We start from the raw sequence: 17838 nt of genomic DNA, 5'->3' as shown, positions 1-17838 counted from the left end.
TTACCCATGGCATAAGCATTTCACAGGGAAATCCCTCACCTGCCATGAATTACTCTCTCCTCTGCACGCCAAAAGGACAGGAGAAAAGAGCAATCATCACAGTAGGAGCGACATTGATAATTACAGCCAAACATCACTTGAGAAATTCTTTGGTAGATACATATGTTACTCTGCTAGTGAACACAGTCTGCCAAGTAAATACAAACAGGGCAATTTCAGTAGCACTAATGAGTGTTTTGTAGGCTAATACAAAACAGATATGTCTCGTAGTAACAGCAGATATGTCTCATAGTAACAGTTTAAATATTATCTCCATCACTTTACAGAAATCTATGTCAGCCTATTTGATATGAACTGGCTGTAAAGTCCTCCAACTACTCCAATTAAAACTTCAGCACTTGCTGTTTTAGATGTGTACTTATGTTTAAATATTTTTAAATTTAACCAGTGATTAAAGAAGAAAGTTTAGCTCCCTTCTATGAAAACAGCCAACAACCCAATGTCACTACTATTGGTACGTAGAATCAGCAGCGGATAGTCGATGGTGGCCAGTCGCTTTGTAGTCCAGCTTGCGTGTTTTCATATGAGGTTTAGATACTCCCCAGATTCTGTATGGAAGACAAGTATATAATTGTGGTTAGTATTTATTGCTATTATTCTTATTATTCTATTTCTAGCCCCAGAAAAATAAAATTGGCACCAAACAGGGCATAGATGATAGGATTTATAAGTTTGCATGGACATATATTTCCAGTATTATCCAGTGTTATAAATAGTAAGTTAGGATAATTGCTATTATGGGAGGAAGAAAGCCTTGTCCTTGTAGAGTAGCAGTATCTACGGTGAAGATTGCTTTTCCTGTGCAAACTGAGTGCTCAGAGGTATGGGCTCTTGATCTTCATTAAAGCTCTTAGGTGCTGGTTGTAATTACCACAGTAACCAGTTTCCAGTGGTAAAAAATACAGCAGCTGAATATCTAGCATGCTTCTACTTACCTCTAGCTTTATGTTTTTTCGTGGTTAAGAAAGCTGGTTTGCAGCTATTTCTTTAAAGGAAGGACATAATGTTGCAGTCTCTGAAGGCCACCTCACTTGTAAGCTGAACAAGTGTCTGTGTTGGGAAGGATCTGTGGGAAATTTAACTGTCTTTGTATAATGCAGTTGCACCTAATAGAAGGGCAAGTATTAAGAAAAAACATGCAGCCCACATTTTTTCTGCTGTGACTTGCACAAATACAGATCACCAAAAAGTAAAATCATCCAACAAACTGAAATTCCAGCAGGTTTTATTCTCTGCTTGCTTAGGGAACAGCAGGAAGATTAAGGGATCATCCGTCTTTGCTCTAACCAAGCTCAAACGTTTCATGACACTTTGTTCTCCTCCCGAGATTCTCCACCAGCAAAACCTTCCTCCCAGCACGAGCCAGGGTCAGCTGAGCAGAGCAGTGATAACCCTCTGAGGTGCACAGGTTTTCCAGGCATTTCAAAGTCATCCTTGGGAATTTACTCCCTCAGTCATCCATTAATTTCCCTTTATGGCTGATTTAACTTACTACCTGTGTGTCATGCATGCAGCAATCTCATCTTTCTGCAGTGAGAGCTAGAGCCATTACAAGTTGTCTTACAACAGTGTGCTGTATTACTTAGAATAGTGAGATTTCTGGGCTTTTCGTTTGGTTGTGGTCTTTTTTTTTTCCCTAGTTTATGATGTTAGGTAAGTTCAGACTAACTGCTTCAATTTGTTTTCTGCTTTTGTCAATCAGTGTGAACTGAAGCTAGTTTGGCAAGAAGCCTTTTTTGCTCTGCTGTGAACAATCTGAATAGCATGACTCAAGGTTACATGCTGATGATAGTTTCCATAAAAGCCCGTACGTTTAGTTACAAATCAAGCATCAGTAAATGCAGTTCCCAGCAATTTCAGCTAATTCCAAGTTCAATCACTCAAGGATTTCACAAAATGAATGTTTCTTGGAGAATGAAAGGTAATTTGTTGGTAAAAGCTATGAGGATATCTAATATAATGTAATGACTAAGTTTCTTAAGAAGATTGCACTGGGGCAAATCACTGTTCATTTGTTTCAGAGAAGGCAAGATAAAATGGCAGAGTTGCTAATTTAGAGCTGTTTTGAAAACTTCAGATTGAATCTAATCTACACAGAATCCGTGGCTGGGGTCACAAAGCAAGTGCTCATGTCTGTAAACATGGCATGGGAAGGGCAGCAAGAAAACATGGAACAACGCTTGTACGGAAGTCTGGCATTACCAGATGTACCCGTTATTTGGAGATAAAATTTTAAGTCAAACTTTCTGTTAATAACATGCAATTCCAGCTGTGAGTTTAGCATCCTTCTGTTTCTCACATGCATAAGGGCTTATAGCAGAAGGGCTCTGTTTCGTAAGTCACCCATCCTCAAATTTACCCTTCTGCAAACAGGTAGCACAGAACTGCAGACTAATTTCCCATTCAAAACCCATTTCCCACATTTAGCATTGTATAGGTAACTCTGGACCTAAACCTGGGTAGCCATTCCCATGGTTAAAATATCTGTAGTTGTTTGACTATCATTCTGTTTCAGCCTATTAAGGTATTAAGTAGATGAACTTCAGTATTAAAGAATTATGGATGTAGAGGTTTTTGTAATTTTGCCAGGGGTCTGTAAAATAAGAGTGCCAGTTTTATCAGGTTCCCCAAAGATTCCCAGTACCCAATAGTCCTGTCATGTCATGCGGGGCATTGCACAGACCCATAAAAGAACAGACAGAAATACTATTTTTCAGCAAAGTTATCTCGAGACTTCTCCGCAACGTTGGCAAAATTATTTTTGATGCCTCCCAAGGTGAGGGGTCAGCACGGGCTGCTCCTGCCGTGGGATGGGGAGTGGGCAGAGGTGGGATGCAGAGGGGTGGGATGCTGCACGGATGCTCGTCTGCCTCTGAGAGCACAGCGCCAGCACAGCAGCATCCAGGACCCAGCCGTGCCGCTGGGTCCCTGTCCTGGTCACTGAATGTGGCTTCTCCAGCAAGCACCAAGTGTGCTGACACTGCTGGCAGCTTTTTCAGACAACACATTTCACCTTCCTTTGTCATCTTCTTAAATTTCTTTAAAGTATATCCTCCCTAGAAAAGAGTTTATGTGCCAGAAGACTCTCATGTTTTATCTTGGTTGTGTCTCTTGGTCCAATGAGTTCAAACCTCTTCTCACAAACTTGCTGTGAGTATGTTTTCTGCTATTTAAAAGGAAAATTGGCATTTCTAAGAAGAATGCAAGTGCTGTCTGTTTCTTAAAGACTTGTATGTACACAGACATCTTAAACTGAAGAATAGTATTATTCATTGAGTAGAAGGGTAATTCATTATGTTAAGTATTCTTGAACAATGCTGAAAGGAAATTTTAAGTGATGAGCAAGGTCCAGTGCAGAACCTCTGCTTTTGATGAATTCATCCTTTCTGTAGTTTTTTGTTGGATTCCTGTACAAAGGCATCACCCTGGAGTTTTGCTTTGCAGCTGTCCCCATCCTTACAATATCTGTGCCAATAATCTAGGTTTGATGCTTAATTACAGCATCTTCTTCCCCAGGCTGCAGGTATTAGTGACGGAGCATAGACGTCGTGGATGGGAGAGGCTGTTGTTTCTCACTGAAATCATTGCCTTTGGATTGCCAGGGAGCCACAAAATTTGCTCAAAAAGGAAGTTAGAGTTTTGCTGGCTGTCTCGGTGTAGGAGCCATGATCAAGATCTTGAGGGGGAGGGAACAACAGGAAATTTAGGAAATTCTGAATACTGATGAATTAGAATTTCTTCTTTGTGCTAATTTTATTTTTGCTCTGTCTTCCAGCTCCAGTAAATCCACATCTACGTAAGTATTTCTTTATCTTTCCAGCTTTTATGTGTATGAAGAGTTGTCCTTGCACCCGTTGTCCCTTACAGTTAAAAAGTAAATGATAAGTATTTCACTTTCAGTTACAGCCCATGGATTGCAGGGACCACCTTAGTTTTGTGCGCAAGCTGGGCTGGTGGCTGAAGGTGTCATTCCTCTTGTTCTGCCAAGGTGCTAAAGCAAGAATAGATGGAGAAAGGAAAAATTATATCTCCAGCTCATCTTTCTTTCCCTCTGCCCAAACAGTTCATTGAAAGGAAAATACTAATGTTCTGAAATAACGTCCATTTGTGGGCGTTGCAGCTCAGTGTGTATGGGTGATGCTATGGTTTAGTCATGGGAGTAGCTAAATACTTGTAAAATAAATAGCTGAAAGTTGAAGTACTGTGTAGGAACAGTGTCTGGACCTCAACAGGTGTGGTAAAAATCTTGAAGAAGTCAGTTTATGAAATGTTCTGAATTCATTTATCCTTGCATAAGAACTATATTTGCAGTTCTTGAGTTATTTTGATACTTCCCAGGGTAGTCAGAAACTCATCTGTAGCTTTAAAACCAAAAGAAGAATGTTGCAGTGCATACAGGAATCATGAACCTCATTTGCACAGAGAAATGTGGAGACCGAAAGTGTAACTAGGGTGTGAAAGTGTTTAGACAAATGCACAGGAGGCAGCTCCACAGGCATGATTGAAAATGCAAACTCTGACTGTGTATTCGCTAATGTGCTGGTGCTCGGGCGCGGGGGTGTTGCAGGGTAGAAAGGACTTCTCTTACAGTTTGTTCTTACGCTTCTCCATGGGCACTAAATCCCCAAAAATGTCGCAGACAGGAGACTGGGCTGGAGCTTTAGTATGTCCCAGTAAAACCTCTCTATTCCTAACAGTCCCCACATCTATCTACTTCATTATTTTCTTCCACGCCACAGTGAATGCACATTTTGCTGTTGCAACATATTCTGCCATTACTCTTGCTTTTAATAACGTAGGTGAAAAATATTCCTGTATAGGGAGCGGGATCCAGTCTGCCATTATTGCTGGTATAGTGCAGCCATAACCAGGCAGAAAAGCAGCGCTGGGCTGCGCGAGCAGCCTGTCTCTCCATCTCTCACACGATGGCTAAGCCTTTCTGTAAATTTTAAACTTCTTTGCGGAAGATCTTGTGCCATGCATTAATAATTAATCAGGGCTTAGTTCAAAGCTCACGGGACCTGAAGGAACCACTCCCATTGACTTAAATGAGCAGCAGATGAGACCCTTGCTAATTAATATATTAAATATATACTCTATGATGTTAAGAAAAAAATGCATTGCAGTCCCAAGTGCTTCACACTGTAGTCGTCTATTAATTTAATACCTGAAACTGCCTCATTTTCAAAATGTCTCTATAGCTCTAGTAAGCACGTGGCAGAGTGCAGGTGGCATCTGAACGGTCCTTGCCATAGGGAGTGTGTTAGCTCGAGGCAGGGAGGGCATCTCCGGCAACCTCTCCACCCTTCCCTTCATCTGCTTTCTTTGTCTGCCTCTCTCTGTACCGGTGACACTGGGAAAGTGCCCACCAGAACTAGGGGGTACCCAGTGTAACTTCTTTCAGATGACCAAAGAGTTGGTAAAATATTGGTTTGCTTTTTTTCCCCAAAGGCTTTTTGAGTGAAATCCTTTGAGAGGCAAGAAATGTTGGTCTGCATGTGGGTTCAAACCTGTAAGCTGGAGGAAGGAGATTCTGCCTCCCACAACAAACTCAATCTCATTATTATCCTTGCTTTCTACAAAACTTCTGTGTTTTTCTAAACCTGTTGGGCTTAATTCTGATTTTATTTACAACATTGTGAATGAAGAGTAAGAGCTGTATTCAGCTGGGACAAGATACCTGTATTGGAAACCAAAGTCACGTTCCTCTTGCTTCAATTCTGGAATAATCACATTGCATAAATCCTTCCTTTTTATGAAATTTCTGCAATACACAAGCGAGTAGCATAAAATGACTTAAACCCTGAGATGTAGCCTCAGATCTACGTTTCGTTTTGTAACATACAATATAAACCATTTAATGTAAACTCTAAGGATTTCATATCAATTAGTGCAACTGGATGTTACCCCTGAATAATGGAAAGGATTAGATGTTAGAGAGTCATATTCAACTTGAATTTTGTGGAAATAGATGACAAAAATTCATATTACAATGAAGAGTATTTTACCTTGAGAACACTTTCAGATTTTGCCCAAATTGGCAATGAAATTATTAATAACCTGAATCCACTGCCAGAGCTGGCGTGTGCTTTGACAAAAATTGACCACTGTCTTTAATGTTAATTAGCACCATTGTTAGTGCTTTCAGCAAACTGTAGTGGTCTCAGCAGTGTCATGATGAGCTGGAGCACCCATGGGTGCTTGGGGAAGGGCTGGCTGTTCCTCCTGCACTTGGTGTGCCCCAAGGTCAAGACCATCCAGATCTATTTAAATGCTCCTACTTCTTGCATAAGAAAAGTATTGAGCTAATCCTGGGGAACTATTTCCCATTTTTATTCTTCTGTCATTTTTTAAGAAGTGTTTAGTGCCAAGAATATTTAGCACTAACCCTTTCTGATGTATTCCAAATGGCAGAGTCCCACATGAAACCAGTGTGTTCCTATTAAAAGGCAAACTTTTACTTACCTTTTTTCATCTGGCCTGAATATATATATATATTTTTTTTTTAACTTGAAGAAAAATCTTTTGTTCTGCTGATGTGGAATTTCTTAATGAAGCTCTGAGGGCATGGTGCGACATGCAAATGCAGCTTTTAAGGTACTGGAGGGGCAGTGTTAGAAACTGCTGAATGGCTGAAAATGCTTTGTGTTAATTCACTTTGCTGGAGGTCTGGATCTGGTAGTTAGAACTTTTCTCCTTTAGCTACTGTTTGGCCTTTAATTTCATGACACTGTGTAGAAGCAGCACCATTTTTGCTATAGGAAGGGCTTGCATAAATGGAGGTGGAAGCCAAATGCACAAAATATAGTGTAAACCAAGTGAATTTGGAGCTCAGGTCCTGTAAAAGGTATTCTTGGAAATGAGAGGCACAGAGAGGCATTTTGTTCAGAGTGCTTCATTCAAGTCCTTGTGTCTTTCAAGAGCTTTGTCAGGGTCTTTGCATTTTCTTTCTGGTCTGCGGGATAAAGACGGAGATGTAGGTCTGCGTCTATTCACATGCTTCTCCCTCGGAGGATTTTGGATGTAATCTGCCCATGTGTATTCCTTGTGGCCTTGTACTTTGATTTCCTCGTCTCTCAGGAAGAACCACCATCAGGCCTCTACTAATACTTCTTCTCTGCAACGCTCATGATGCTGCTCCTCCATTGAACGATTTTCTGTATTGCCACTTTTTCATCATTCAAAATTCAGGATTCAGAAGACCTGCTTCCAGAACCAAACCAAGTTGCAAGGTCCTGAAATTGGCTCCCCATCATGCCGATGGTTATCAGTCATGTTTGCGAGTTCAGGAACTGTGTTTAGGAAATTAACTCTCCTGGAGGACCTAATAAAGTTGATGGATTTCCTGAGAAATCAAGTCAACCTGCTTGAGGTGCTAATAGCCAAGGAAGTTTCTGTGGACTGCATTTTTGTGATAACCTGGTTTTATAGAATGGTGTTTTATGCTGACTGTTGGGGAGGGGGTACAGTTTGCATTGCTCTTTGGATGGGCAGGAGCAGAATGAGGAAGACTTGGAAATCACTCCTAATGCACCTTGTGGTTTGGAATGAATTTTTCAAGCCTGCTTCTTCAGCCTGCAGTGTTACCTGATTTTAAATAAGTTTCAGACCAGCATCCTTGCTTAGCAGTACATATCCAAGCTAAGCTCCAGGTCCCTCTGTCTTCACTGATTTACAGTGAAGCTCCAGTGGCTTAAGTGGATTTATAGTTCACCGAAACCCCAAACCTGCAAACATTTATATACCTTCTCAGTTTAACACAGATGAATAATCCCATGACGCCTGGTGTTAGAGTTCCTCATAACAATGAATATAAATTGCACCCCTATAAAGAAGGCCGTAGCTGACACAGTGTGCAGACAGCTGCATTCTCCCTAGAGAAGAGAGCTTTGCTTGTTTTCTCAGATAAATCAATTGGCTTTGCTGGAAGAGTAAACTCAGCAGGAACTGTTCATGTGCATAAAATTAAGCTTTTGCACATTTTACTAAATGGGGCCTTATTCTGTTCTGAGATGAAAACTGAACCTTGAAGTTTTGATTAATTTTGGTTCCTAAATGTCTGACAGTAGGACTTTCTCATCCCGTCATCACCCAGCAGGCAGGATCACTGGACTGGTGTGTCTCATGGACCTCTGTTTCACAAAGGAGAGGATCCCAGTAATCCTCTTTGGGGTTCTTGGCATTTTTATTCTTTAGACCTAAACTTTTACCACTTGACCTCAAGTACATAACAGAAATCTTAGTGAAAGTCTAGGAGGTGTCTTCAGGAGATGATACAGTCACCTGTCCTGCCCATATAGGTTCAGATAGAGCTAAACCTTCCTCCCAGGTATTTGTCTAATTGGTTATTATAATCCAGTGACTGGGACTCAATGCTCTTCCTGAGCAATCCATTCATGTGCTTCACTGTCCTGATTTTTAGAGATTGTCATGTCTACCCTAAAGCTCCTTTGCTGTCATTTTAGCCATTACTTCCCTTCCCATCCCTATTGAAAACCAAGAATAGTTTAGGAGATGTCACTTGGAGATAATGTTTTCATTTTGAAAAGTCCTCTTTTTTTTTTTTTTTTTTTTTTTTGCTGTCCTCTTTTCTCTAACGTTCTTACCCTAAACCAAAATAACCCATGTCTCACTTTTTTTCTCATAGTTCATGTTTTATGGACAAAGCTGCCCGTTTTTCTCAGCTTTTTAGAAATGTTAGCTGGGTAAGAAGAGACAGTGTCTCTAAGGGCAATTATATACATCTGAATATGTGAGAAGGAGGTATACAATAAGATTTGAATGTAATTTCAAGTAACACCAACACAGACTGATGACCGTGATTTCTTTTTCATTGAGGTTACTGCAAAAGAAAACATACACTAAAGGCTGAAAACTGACGTAAAATAAATGTATGTCTATTTTCCAGTGCTGTTAATAAGCATCATCCCACAATGTGTTTGCTATAATTGACAAGTATTTTGACAAAGTAGCATGGGATGAATAGTTTCAGCTGCTAAATTTCTGCTCATTTTCTGCGTTGGCAGGAGAGTTCCACTGTGGGTTTGAGGATGGTAACATTTGCCTTTTCACTCAAGACGACACGGACAATTTCGACTGGACAAAACAAAGCACTGCCACTAGAGACACAAAATACACCCCGAACACGGGGCCAAACGCGGATCGGACTGGCTCCAAGGAAGGTAAGCCCCAGCAGTGTGCCTGGTCCCCCAGCACTGGGAGCTCTGCTGCTCCCTTGGGATGAAGGACCTGTCCAGGACAGCCAATTCAGCCAGCTACATCGTTTTTCCTGATCATACCAAGAATAACCATACTTCAAGGACTTCTAAAAGAAATTGCCAATGCTGAGATGTGTGGCTGGTCCCGAAGCACAACCCACTAATGGTGCCATTAACCATCTTGTATTGTTTCTATTGTGCCATTTTCAAAGCGATTGCTTTCACGTTATAGTCTAGTGGGGAAATATTCTGGCACATCTTGAAATATTCTTCTGTTTTATGTCATTTAAATTCTAACTTGGACTCTCTCAGACTGTCACAATGAGATTTTTTTTGCCCCATTTTTACTTTGGGTGTTGCTAAAATGTGTAATTTTCAATCTGCTACCCCAGTTAACAGAAGCGTGCCATCTTGACTGTAGTGTATATTTGCATTTGAAAAGTCAGACGTATTGTGCTGAATTTATCAAGTACTGCAGTAACTCATGCTATTTTATTGTATGCCCCCTGCTTGCACTACCAAAGGGGAAAAAAATCATACTGCATTGTATTTGCTTAGTTGGATTAAGTCAATACTGTCTCTGTTGCTGGCACAGTCCAGGATCAGAACAAAATAATATTGTTTTCTTTAATGAAAGTGAGCTTTCAAACATGTGATTGACATGGCCAGTTGAGAATGTTCCTTGAAAGGTTTCCATCAAGATATTTTCCTTTTATTTTAAAAGTTGTCCTCGCTCACTGCTTATAGGAACAAATTGCAACCTTGAGACCAAAGTCTGAACCCCATCATAAAGATTTTTTTCTTTTCTTGTGCATATACAATGTTACATTTATTTGAAGTTGTTTATGAGTACTGACCTGCTAGCCCTGATTTTACTCTTGGTAGAAAACATGTCTTTGAAGCAATTGTGGAAAGGACTTGGGCTTAATGTAGAAGAAATATGTCCCAGAAACCATGGTGATGTCAGATGAATATGAAAAATTAATCAAGATTCTTGATAGCCCTGGTGTCTTCCTGCATGCATATGAGTTGGACTTTGAAGACTGCAACCTAATGATTTCCATTTGGACTTCCCCTAGGTTTCTACATGTACATTGAGACATCACGCCCCAGGCTGGAAGGAGAAAAGGCCAGACTTGTTAGTCCTGTTTTCAGTGTTGCTCCAAAAAATCCTTACGGAGCTACGAACACAGCCTATTGTTTTAGCTTCTACTATCACATGTATGGACAGCACATAGGTGAGAGAAAGCCACTGACCTTGTCTTTTCACTTTGGGAGAAATAGCAGGAGAAATGTCCACTCACATGAAACGAAAGCACGGGACGACTGCCAACACCTGCAAGGGCCAGTTGCAACCAAAGCTGGCAAGAGAGGTGCCTGATAGCCCCTAATTGCTGTAAAACTGTGTTTTCCACTAATCAGCATGCTAGCAGGAGCCACTCTTACAGCTGGGAAGTGGTTTGTGCACGCATGAGGTTTTGAGCAGGGAACTTTAGAGCATGAGAACAGAAAAGGTGATATTTGCAAGGACTTTGCTTGATACTAAACAGTGTTTTGAGTCCCTCCTCACTAATTCAGGATCAAGCAATTAGCAGGAGCACTCCTCATGTGCTGGCAGCTGGAGTGGCACAGCCTGTGTGTGATGCAGCAGCATACGGTTCCTTTGTAAAAGTCATGAACAATTCACTCACAAGCTGTGGGAGTATATATTTTCAAGGTGTATCTGTAAGTCTATTTCTAGTCACAGCTCTTTCAACACACACGTTTAATTTCTTTGCATAGTATGAAAAAAAGGTGTGGGAAAATATAACAGTATAAACGATAGAGAGCCGATTTTTATAAATCCTGTAAATCCCTGTGGGGTGCTTGGTGCTAACCAGTGTGTCAAGACGCTTTTCCAGTGCCAAGCTGATCTGACTTGATATATTTTTATATATATTTCAAGGGCAAGCACATCCTCACAGTACATGCTGGTGGTTGCTTCGGGAAACCTTCACCTGCCTCCAGGCAGAGGTCAGGTTTTAAATAGAGCAGACAAGTTCACTTAGTTTTTGGTTAGTTGTCTCTGCACTGCTGAGTATGTGAATGCAGACTCAGGTCTAAATTCTCCTGGATCTACATTGCAGCAGGAGCTTGGCTGTTTATTGGAAGGAAGCGATTGAGCCATGCCATGCTTAGTGAAAAAAATATAGACTGCCCTATATGGTCATATACCAGCCTATTTCTGGTATGTGACAGTGAAGAGCAAAGTTACAAACATAAAGGGTCAAAGAGTTTTTCTGGAATACCTTAAGGTTAGGATAAAGTATAAGAAAAACAGCCACTGAGGCTGACGTCTGTTCACAAAACAGTGACGTCTCATAGGTGCAATTTTGGTTTTTTTCCTGGGCTACCTTTTCAGCAAGTGCCCGTGTCCTTAGCTTCTTCTGCTGAAATCACCCTTTCCTGTTTATGTGTAATTTCTTGAATCGACATGTATACTGCTGGCTCATGAAGGAGCTGACCCACAAGTGAAGATGGTGACAGTGATGATTAGTGATCACAGTTACATAGGATTTGTTCATGGCAATGTGGACACCTAGTTGTCGAAAACCAAAATTGCTCAATACCAGTTTTGTTCCTTAATGTTAAAAAATATGGTTACCATCATTTTAGTTGGTGTTCAAAATTATCTACTTTTGGATAGCTTTGTACAAAATTACATATTATTCTGTCTTTAAAGAGCAGACTGACAGAAAAATAGTAAATTAATAGCATCAGCCATGGGTCTGAACACACACTTATACATGTCTACTATATTCAAAATTTTAAATCCTGATAATGACAAAATGTTATGAAACACATGAGAATGCAACAGGCATACAAGAAATAAATTATGAAAGCAGCAAATATATACCATTTCATTATCTGGATGTGAACTGTCACTGTGAAATTGTTCACATGAGGATAATGAAGAGAAAAGAATGAGTGGTGAAATTCTAAGACTTCAATGATTTAAGCCCATGATTATTGTATGAATAGTTGTATTGATGAGGTAACTACTTGAATGAGGTTTTAAAGGTTTGTGATCTTAGAAATTACTTTGGGTTAGGAAAGGGTTTATTATAACACAATGATTTGCCCAGTTTAATCAAACCTTATCATAGAATCGTTTAGGTTGGAAAAGAACTTTATCATCATCAAGTCCAAGCATTAACCTAACACTGCCAAGTCCACCACTAAACCGTGTCCCTAAGTGCCATGTCTACACGACTTTTAAACACCTCCAGGGATGGTGACTCCACCACTTCCCTGGGCAGCCTGTTCCAATGCCTGACAACCCTTCTGGTGAAGAAATTTTTCCTAATATCCAATCTAAACTTCCCCTGGCACAACTTTCCTTTTGCCCTACCACTTGTTACTTGGGAGAAGAGACCGACCCCCACCTCACTACAACCTCCGTTCAGGTAGTTGTGGAGAGCGATAAGGTCTCCCCTCAGCCTCCTTTTGTGTTTCAGATGATGCACCTTTGTGGTAAGGAGGCAGGTCGAGGGAAAGGATCCTGCCCCTCTGCTCAGCACTGGTGAGACACAGCTGGGGTGCTGGGTCCAGTGCTGGGCCCTCCAGTACGGGAGAGACATGGGCTTACTGGAGAGAGCCCAGCTCAGGGCCACAAAGATGATGAAGGGACTGGAGCATGTCTCACATGAGGACAGGCTGAGAGCTGGGACTGCTCAGCCTGGAGAAGAGAAGACTCGGGGGGATCTCATCAATGTATGTGAATACCTGCAGGGAGAACGTAAAGAAGGTGGAGCTCAGAGATGCTGAGGGACAGGACAAGAGGCAATGTGCACAAATTGAAATAGAGGCAATTCTTTTAAATGTAAGAAAAACCTTTTTTTTTTTAACTGTGAAGTCGGTCAAGCACTGGCACAGGTTGCACAGAGAGGTTGTGGAGTCTCTGTCCTTGGAGACATCCAAAATCCGATTACACATAGTCCTGGGCAACCTGCTCTGATCTACCACACTTTGAGCAGGGGTTTGGATGGGACGATCTCCAGAGGCGCCTCACAACCTCAAGGATTCTGTGGGAAATATTTAATTGGTAATATTTTTTTTTTTCAGGAGAGTTAGATTTTATTAAGGATTAATCCCCTGTGGATAATTCTAAATCTTACTGCTAAAACAGATGGACTGTTTTATCACAAGCTGTTAGAAGCCTTGACCCTTCACCGCTGTTCTGGAATTTGCAGCCAACATATAGAAGGTGCTTCTCATCCCTATTTGGGAATGAGCGCTGCCAGTCGGGGCAGCTATCGGCTATAATATGCACTGCCGGCTCACTGATTTCTTCACAACAGCAGGATAGGAGCTGCTACCTGAGACTTCGTATATGATCTCTGTGCTGTAGGATCTTTCCCTGGAATAACTGTGAGCTGCTGATTCTTGAGCTGAATTAATTGAAAACTGGAAGTGTCTCTCAGGGGAATTTGGCTTAAATAAATTCCAGCCTTTTCCTTCCTTGGACCTGGGGACAGCATGTTCAGAGAAGATGCATGGCCATTAACCTTTGAGTTTTCATCCAAAATGCTGTAGCTTTGTTCAGCAGACTTTGGTGCATTTCCACTGGATTGCTTTATTCTCCATAGTTATAAGTATCCATAAGATTTCCAAGCAGTATTAGGGTTATTATTCCCATGTCTCAGGGACAAAGTACTTTGTTTCCAAAACAGTTTCAGTGCTCATCACAATGTTTCTCCATTTCCGACAAGGTTTTGAAGGATCTCTAATAAAATGGAATATCATCCTGGAATGATGCTCTGTTGCTGGTGTGGACTGGTCTTGGAGGCTTAGGGGAAAAGCTACTTCATCCTCCATTCTTAAAAACGAGTGACCCCAGTGACATCAATTTGAGAATATGCCTGTTGCACTACATTGAAAAAAAACAGCCTACCAGTTTATCCAGCTCAGCTTCTGTGCCTGCTGTTCAGGTCTTTGGTGTCTCTGGAGGAGAGTCTGAAAATTTCTGTAGTGATAAGGAGAGGTACTTGGGAGTCTTTGCAGAGAGCAGAGCACAGATCTGAGATTAGCACTCACGCTACAGCACAGCTCTGACGAGATAAACAAGGACCTACATCCCATGCCATGGCAGTTAGATTCAGGAAGATAAAGTGTTTCTTTACCTGAAATAGATGGCTCTTACTTACAAGTCAGGCTGTAATTCCTGACAGATCACATAGAGCTAACTCTGAGAGTGCTGGCTGCCAGAGAAACTGCACGTGCTTTGCTCCACATCCTTCAAAAGGAGAAGGTAGATTATCCCTAAAGCGTAAGAGAAATAGAAGTTCCCATTACTTGATTTGCAGCACACAATAAGCCATTGTTGGGGAGAAGAAAATGAAGAGTCACTGTCCTTGTCGTGTCTCTATGTTGAGACAGAAAGAGGTTGTAGTTCTATTACAGCTGTCACCATCTTCTAAAACAATCTGTATTTCCAATTTTTCCATCTACACCCCAAAAAGGGGCATTTCTAATTGATGCTCCAAGAACAATAATTTTTGTTGTCATTAGAGAGCCATCACAAAACAAAAAGTGGAAGCAGAACATGCTGTCAGAGCACACTGTGAAACCTGCTTGTGTTGGCGCAGTGATGAGCGCCCAGAATGCCACCCCAGTGCTGCAGCTGGCGACGTCTCCGAAGCACCCTGCACTCTCTTGGCAGGGCGCTGTCAGAAAGTAAACTTTATTCCTTAATTCACAGTTGTTACTCCTGCCTGTTGTTTTTGTCTCCTACTCAAGAGTCACTTCATTACCCATTTGTCTAGAGTTTGGAATAGTTTGAAATCTTCAGATGAATTCTTGCTGGACACACCTCAGCGTGAACCCTATAGCCAACCCATCCTCTCCCACAGCATCAGCTTTGCAAAGGTCATGTAATTTTTCCAAAACCTTACTGGCAGCATTTCAAGGATCAGCATCTGTTGCAGATGTCATTAGTTAAGTTTTCAGCGACGTTTTAGTCAGGTGTGTGTGCATGTCTAGCGATGGGGGTCAGGCAGGTACATCCACACTAACCAACGTGCTGGGCAACGACTGAGCATATCTGGCAGAGTCATGGCTATTTTGTATTTTAAGTAAGACTGCTATCATTCCGCTATTAATTTGAAGAAATTGTGTGACACAGAGAGGCTGAGTATGCTATGAACAAACTTAAATCTCTAACCTCAGCACTGGTGGAATTACATGCTTTTCATACCTGAATTATTCAGTTATTCCAAACAGCCCTGCAGCATGGGCTGTATCAGCCTGCACAAACAGGTGAAACAATTAGCCAGCAATTAATCCCTTGCTTGATATGAGCATTGCTTTTTGTCTTTTAGAAAAATAACATTACATAGGACTCTATTTTATAACTTTAGGTAGTCTTGTCTAAGACCCTGCCTTTTTCAGACTGTAGACTCAGCACGGTTGTTGAAAAAAGTCTTGGAGAGAAGCAGATGGGAAGGAAGGGAGAACTGTTGTAGCTGAACAGCACAAACCTTGCCCAGGAGCTGCCGTTGCTGTTGTTTGGAATAGGGCTGAGGCTGAGCAGCCGCTTGCTGTGAGCAGCCCCGCACAGCCCTGCGACGTGTTGCTGGGCTGGGCTGCAGGGCTGCTCCAGGGAACCCTCCTGAGCATCTCCCTTCTTGCAAGCCCTTTCTGTTTCAGGTCTTTTTGTTTTACCCAGTAGGGCGCATGTAGGAAGAGGCAGAATGTCCTCGTTAGAAGCCGTGTTTCCTTTGTGCTGCTTCTGCACCCTCCCCTGCATTTGAAAAATAAAATGCTGCAGTGGGAGGCAGGTGGGAGACACGGTGCCGCCCAGTCGTGCCAGCAAGCATCGCTTCCCCCACCTCCTTCAAAGAAGATGTATGGCCTCATTCTGGGCACCCTGGTGAAATAGCCGTGATGAGAATATTTGCTGCTCCATTACACGTCTAGCCTTATGTTTTTCAAGGCACTGAGTTTTGCTGTTGCTAGAAATAAGAACTTTTTATTAGCAGGAGCTGAGTCACTGTGCAGCTGCCTCAGATCTGAGAGGTTTCATTGCAAATATAATTTGTATGAGCTTCCCAGCTGCCATGCCTAACACCCTAAAAAAACAGTAGTCTTGTGTGAACTTGAGTGTCTGAACTTTCTTGAATGAAGGCAAATGCAATGATTTACATAGTACAAAGAGACCACTGCCCCACACATCTGCAGATAACAGTGGTGGGCAAGAAGGACCAAAATCTCCAAACTATGTGAATTACTGAACCCTGATAAACTAAGTCGATGCATTTGTTGTCTCTTGGTGCACCAGGACAGTCTGGTTTCTGTTCATGGTCTGAGGCAGTGAGGTTAACCAGAGAGAAGGGCTGCCGAATGCAGACGATCTGTTACCTGTTGCAAATAATGCCTGTGCTGGAACCAGTAACATAATGGTCAGCACTGGGGAAAGACCCGGGTCTCTGGGTTTTTTCTCCATAGTGAGGGACTCTGCTGAGGTTATTTTAACTCAGAGGATTATGTTGTCCTTCCAAAGTACTCCTTAGCAGGAGCAAGGGCATCACATCTATCTGTGAGATAGATTTGCCAGGCTCTATGGCACTCCATTAGTTAAACGATGTACAGAGTAAACAAGAAGTGGGACAGCCTTTATAAGCAAGAGCTAAGCATAAAGCAACCAAGTCGCTTATTCATCCTTCGGTAAGGAGGTTATAAATGCCTCGTTTGCAGAAAAGCACCGAAAACTCCTTTTTGCCCATCTCACCCTGGGAAGCCTCGTGTCCTTCCTGAGTGGCAGGGAGCAATGGGTGCTCCCCGCACCCTCCATTTCCCTCTGCTGAGAATTCACATTGCCAGTTCGCAGTGTGCCCAAGTTGAAAAGTTTTTGAATTTATGACAAGCAACTCTCCACGTCCACTCGGACCTAGCAGAGGCCTGTGCAAAATGGGAAGGGGGGGGTGAGCAGGGGACTGCTGCTGTGCGCAGCCCAGCATCTCTCCTCCATCAGAGAGCCTAACCAATTCCAGTTCTCCACCTCTTTTCTAGGAAGTTTGAACGTTTACCTGCGGTTGAAAGGTCAGACCGCGATAGAGAACCCGTTGTGGTCTTCAAGTGGAAATAAGGGACAGCACTGGAACCAAGCCCGCGTTAATATAAACCCCCCAACTTCATTTCAGGTAATGGCTTGTGCATCGCACACCAGGAACGGGAGTATTTGGTTTTCGGAGGGGGGGCCTGTGTACGCTGACCCTTTCCTTCTGACACAGGATTTCACAGCTTCACTTCAGCTCTGAAAGCTGCTTTATGGGCAGATAATTGCCTTCCTTGCTTTAAATAGGTGAGCACCATAGAGCTTAATAATGCACATTTTAGTGGCAGAACAGCAGCTATTTGCTTGAAAACAGAACGTCTTTCAGTTTTCAGAAGATGCTGGTAGCCAATATAAAACGTATTTTTATTTCAGATTAGCAACTGGAATACAAAACTACTTCCTGCAAAAAAAATATTTAGGGTCCACGGTACAGTGCCAGTGTTAGAGGTCTCTTGAAATACATGC

At 42.0% G+C, this 17838-nt stretch overlaps 1 protein-coding gene across 1 annotated transcript in view; it reads left to right on the top strand.

The window, feature by feature from the left end:
* Window positions 1–17838, top strand: part of MDGA2 (MAM domain containing glycosylphosphatidylinositol anchor 2) — a 382087-nt gene that overhangs the window by 356402 nt on the left and 7847 nt on the right. The window contains exons 12-15 of the mRNA XM_069783014.1: window positions 3836–3856; window positions 9087–9242; window positions 10358–10516; window positions 17328–17458. Of these exons, the coding sequence (XP_069639115.1) occupies window positions 3836–3856; window positions 9087–9242; window positions 10358–10516; window positions 17328–17458 (467 nt within the window). The remainder of the gene's footprint in view (window positions 1–3835; window positions 3857–9086; window positions 9243–10357; window positions 10517–17327; window positions 17459–17838) is intronic.

This window comes from Haliaeetus albicilla, chromosome 5, assembly GCF_947461875.1.
Source record: "Haliaeetus albicilla chromosome 5, bHalAlb1.1, whole genome shotgun sequence".
Classification (NCBI taxonomy): domain Eukaryota; kingdom Metazoa; phylum Chordata; class Aves; order Accipitriformes; family Accipitridae; genus Haliaeetus; species Haliaeetus albicilla.
The sequence above is the reverse complement of the archived record's forward strand: the minus strand, read 5'-3'. Positions and strand labels throughout refer to the sequence as shown.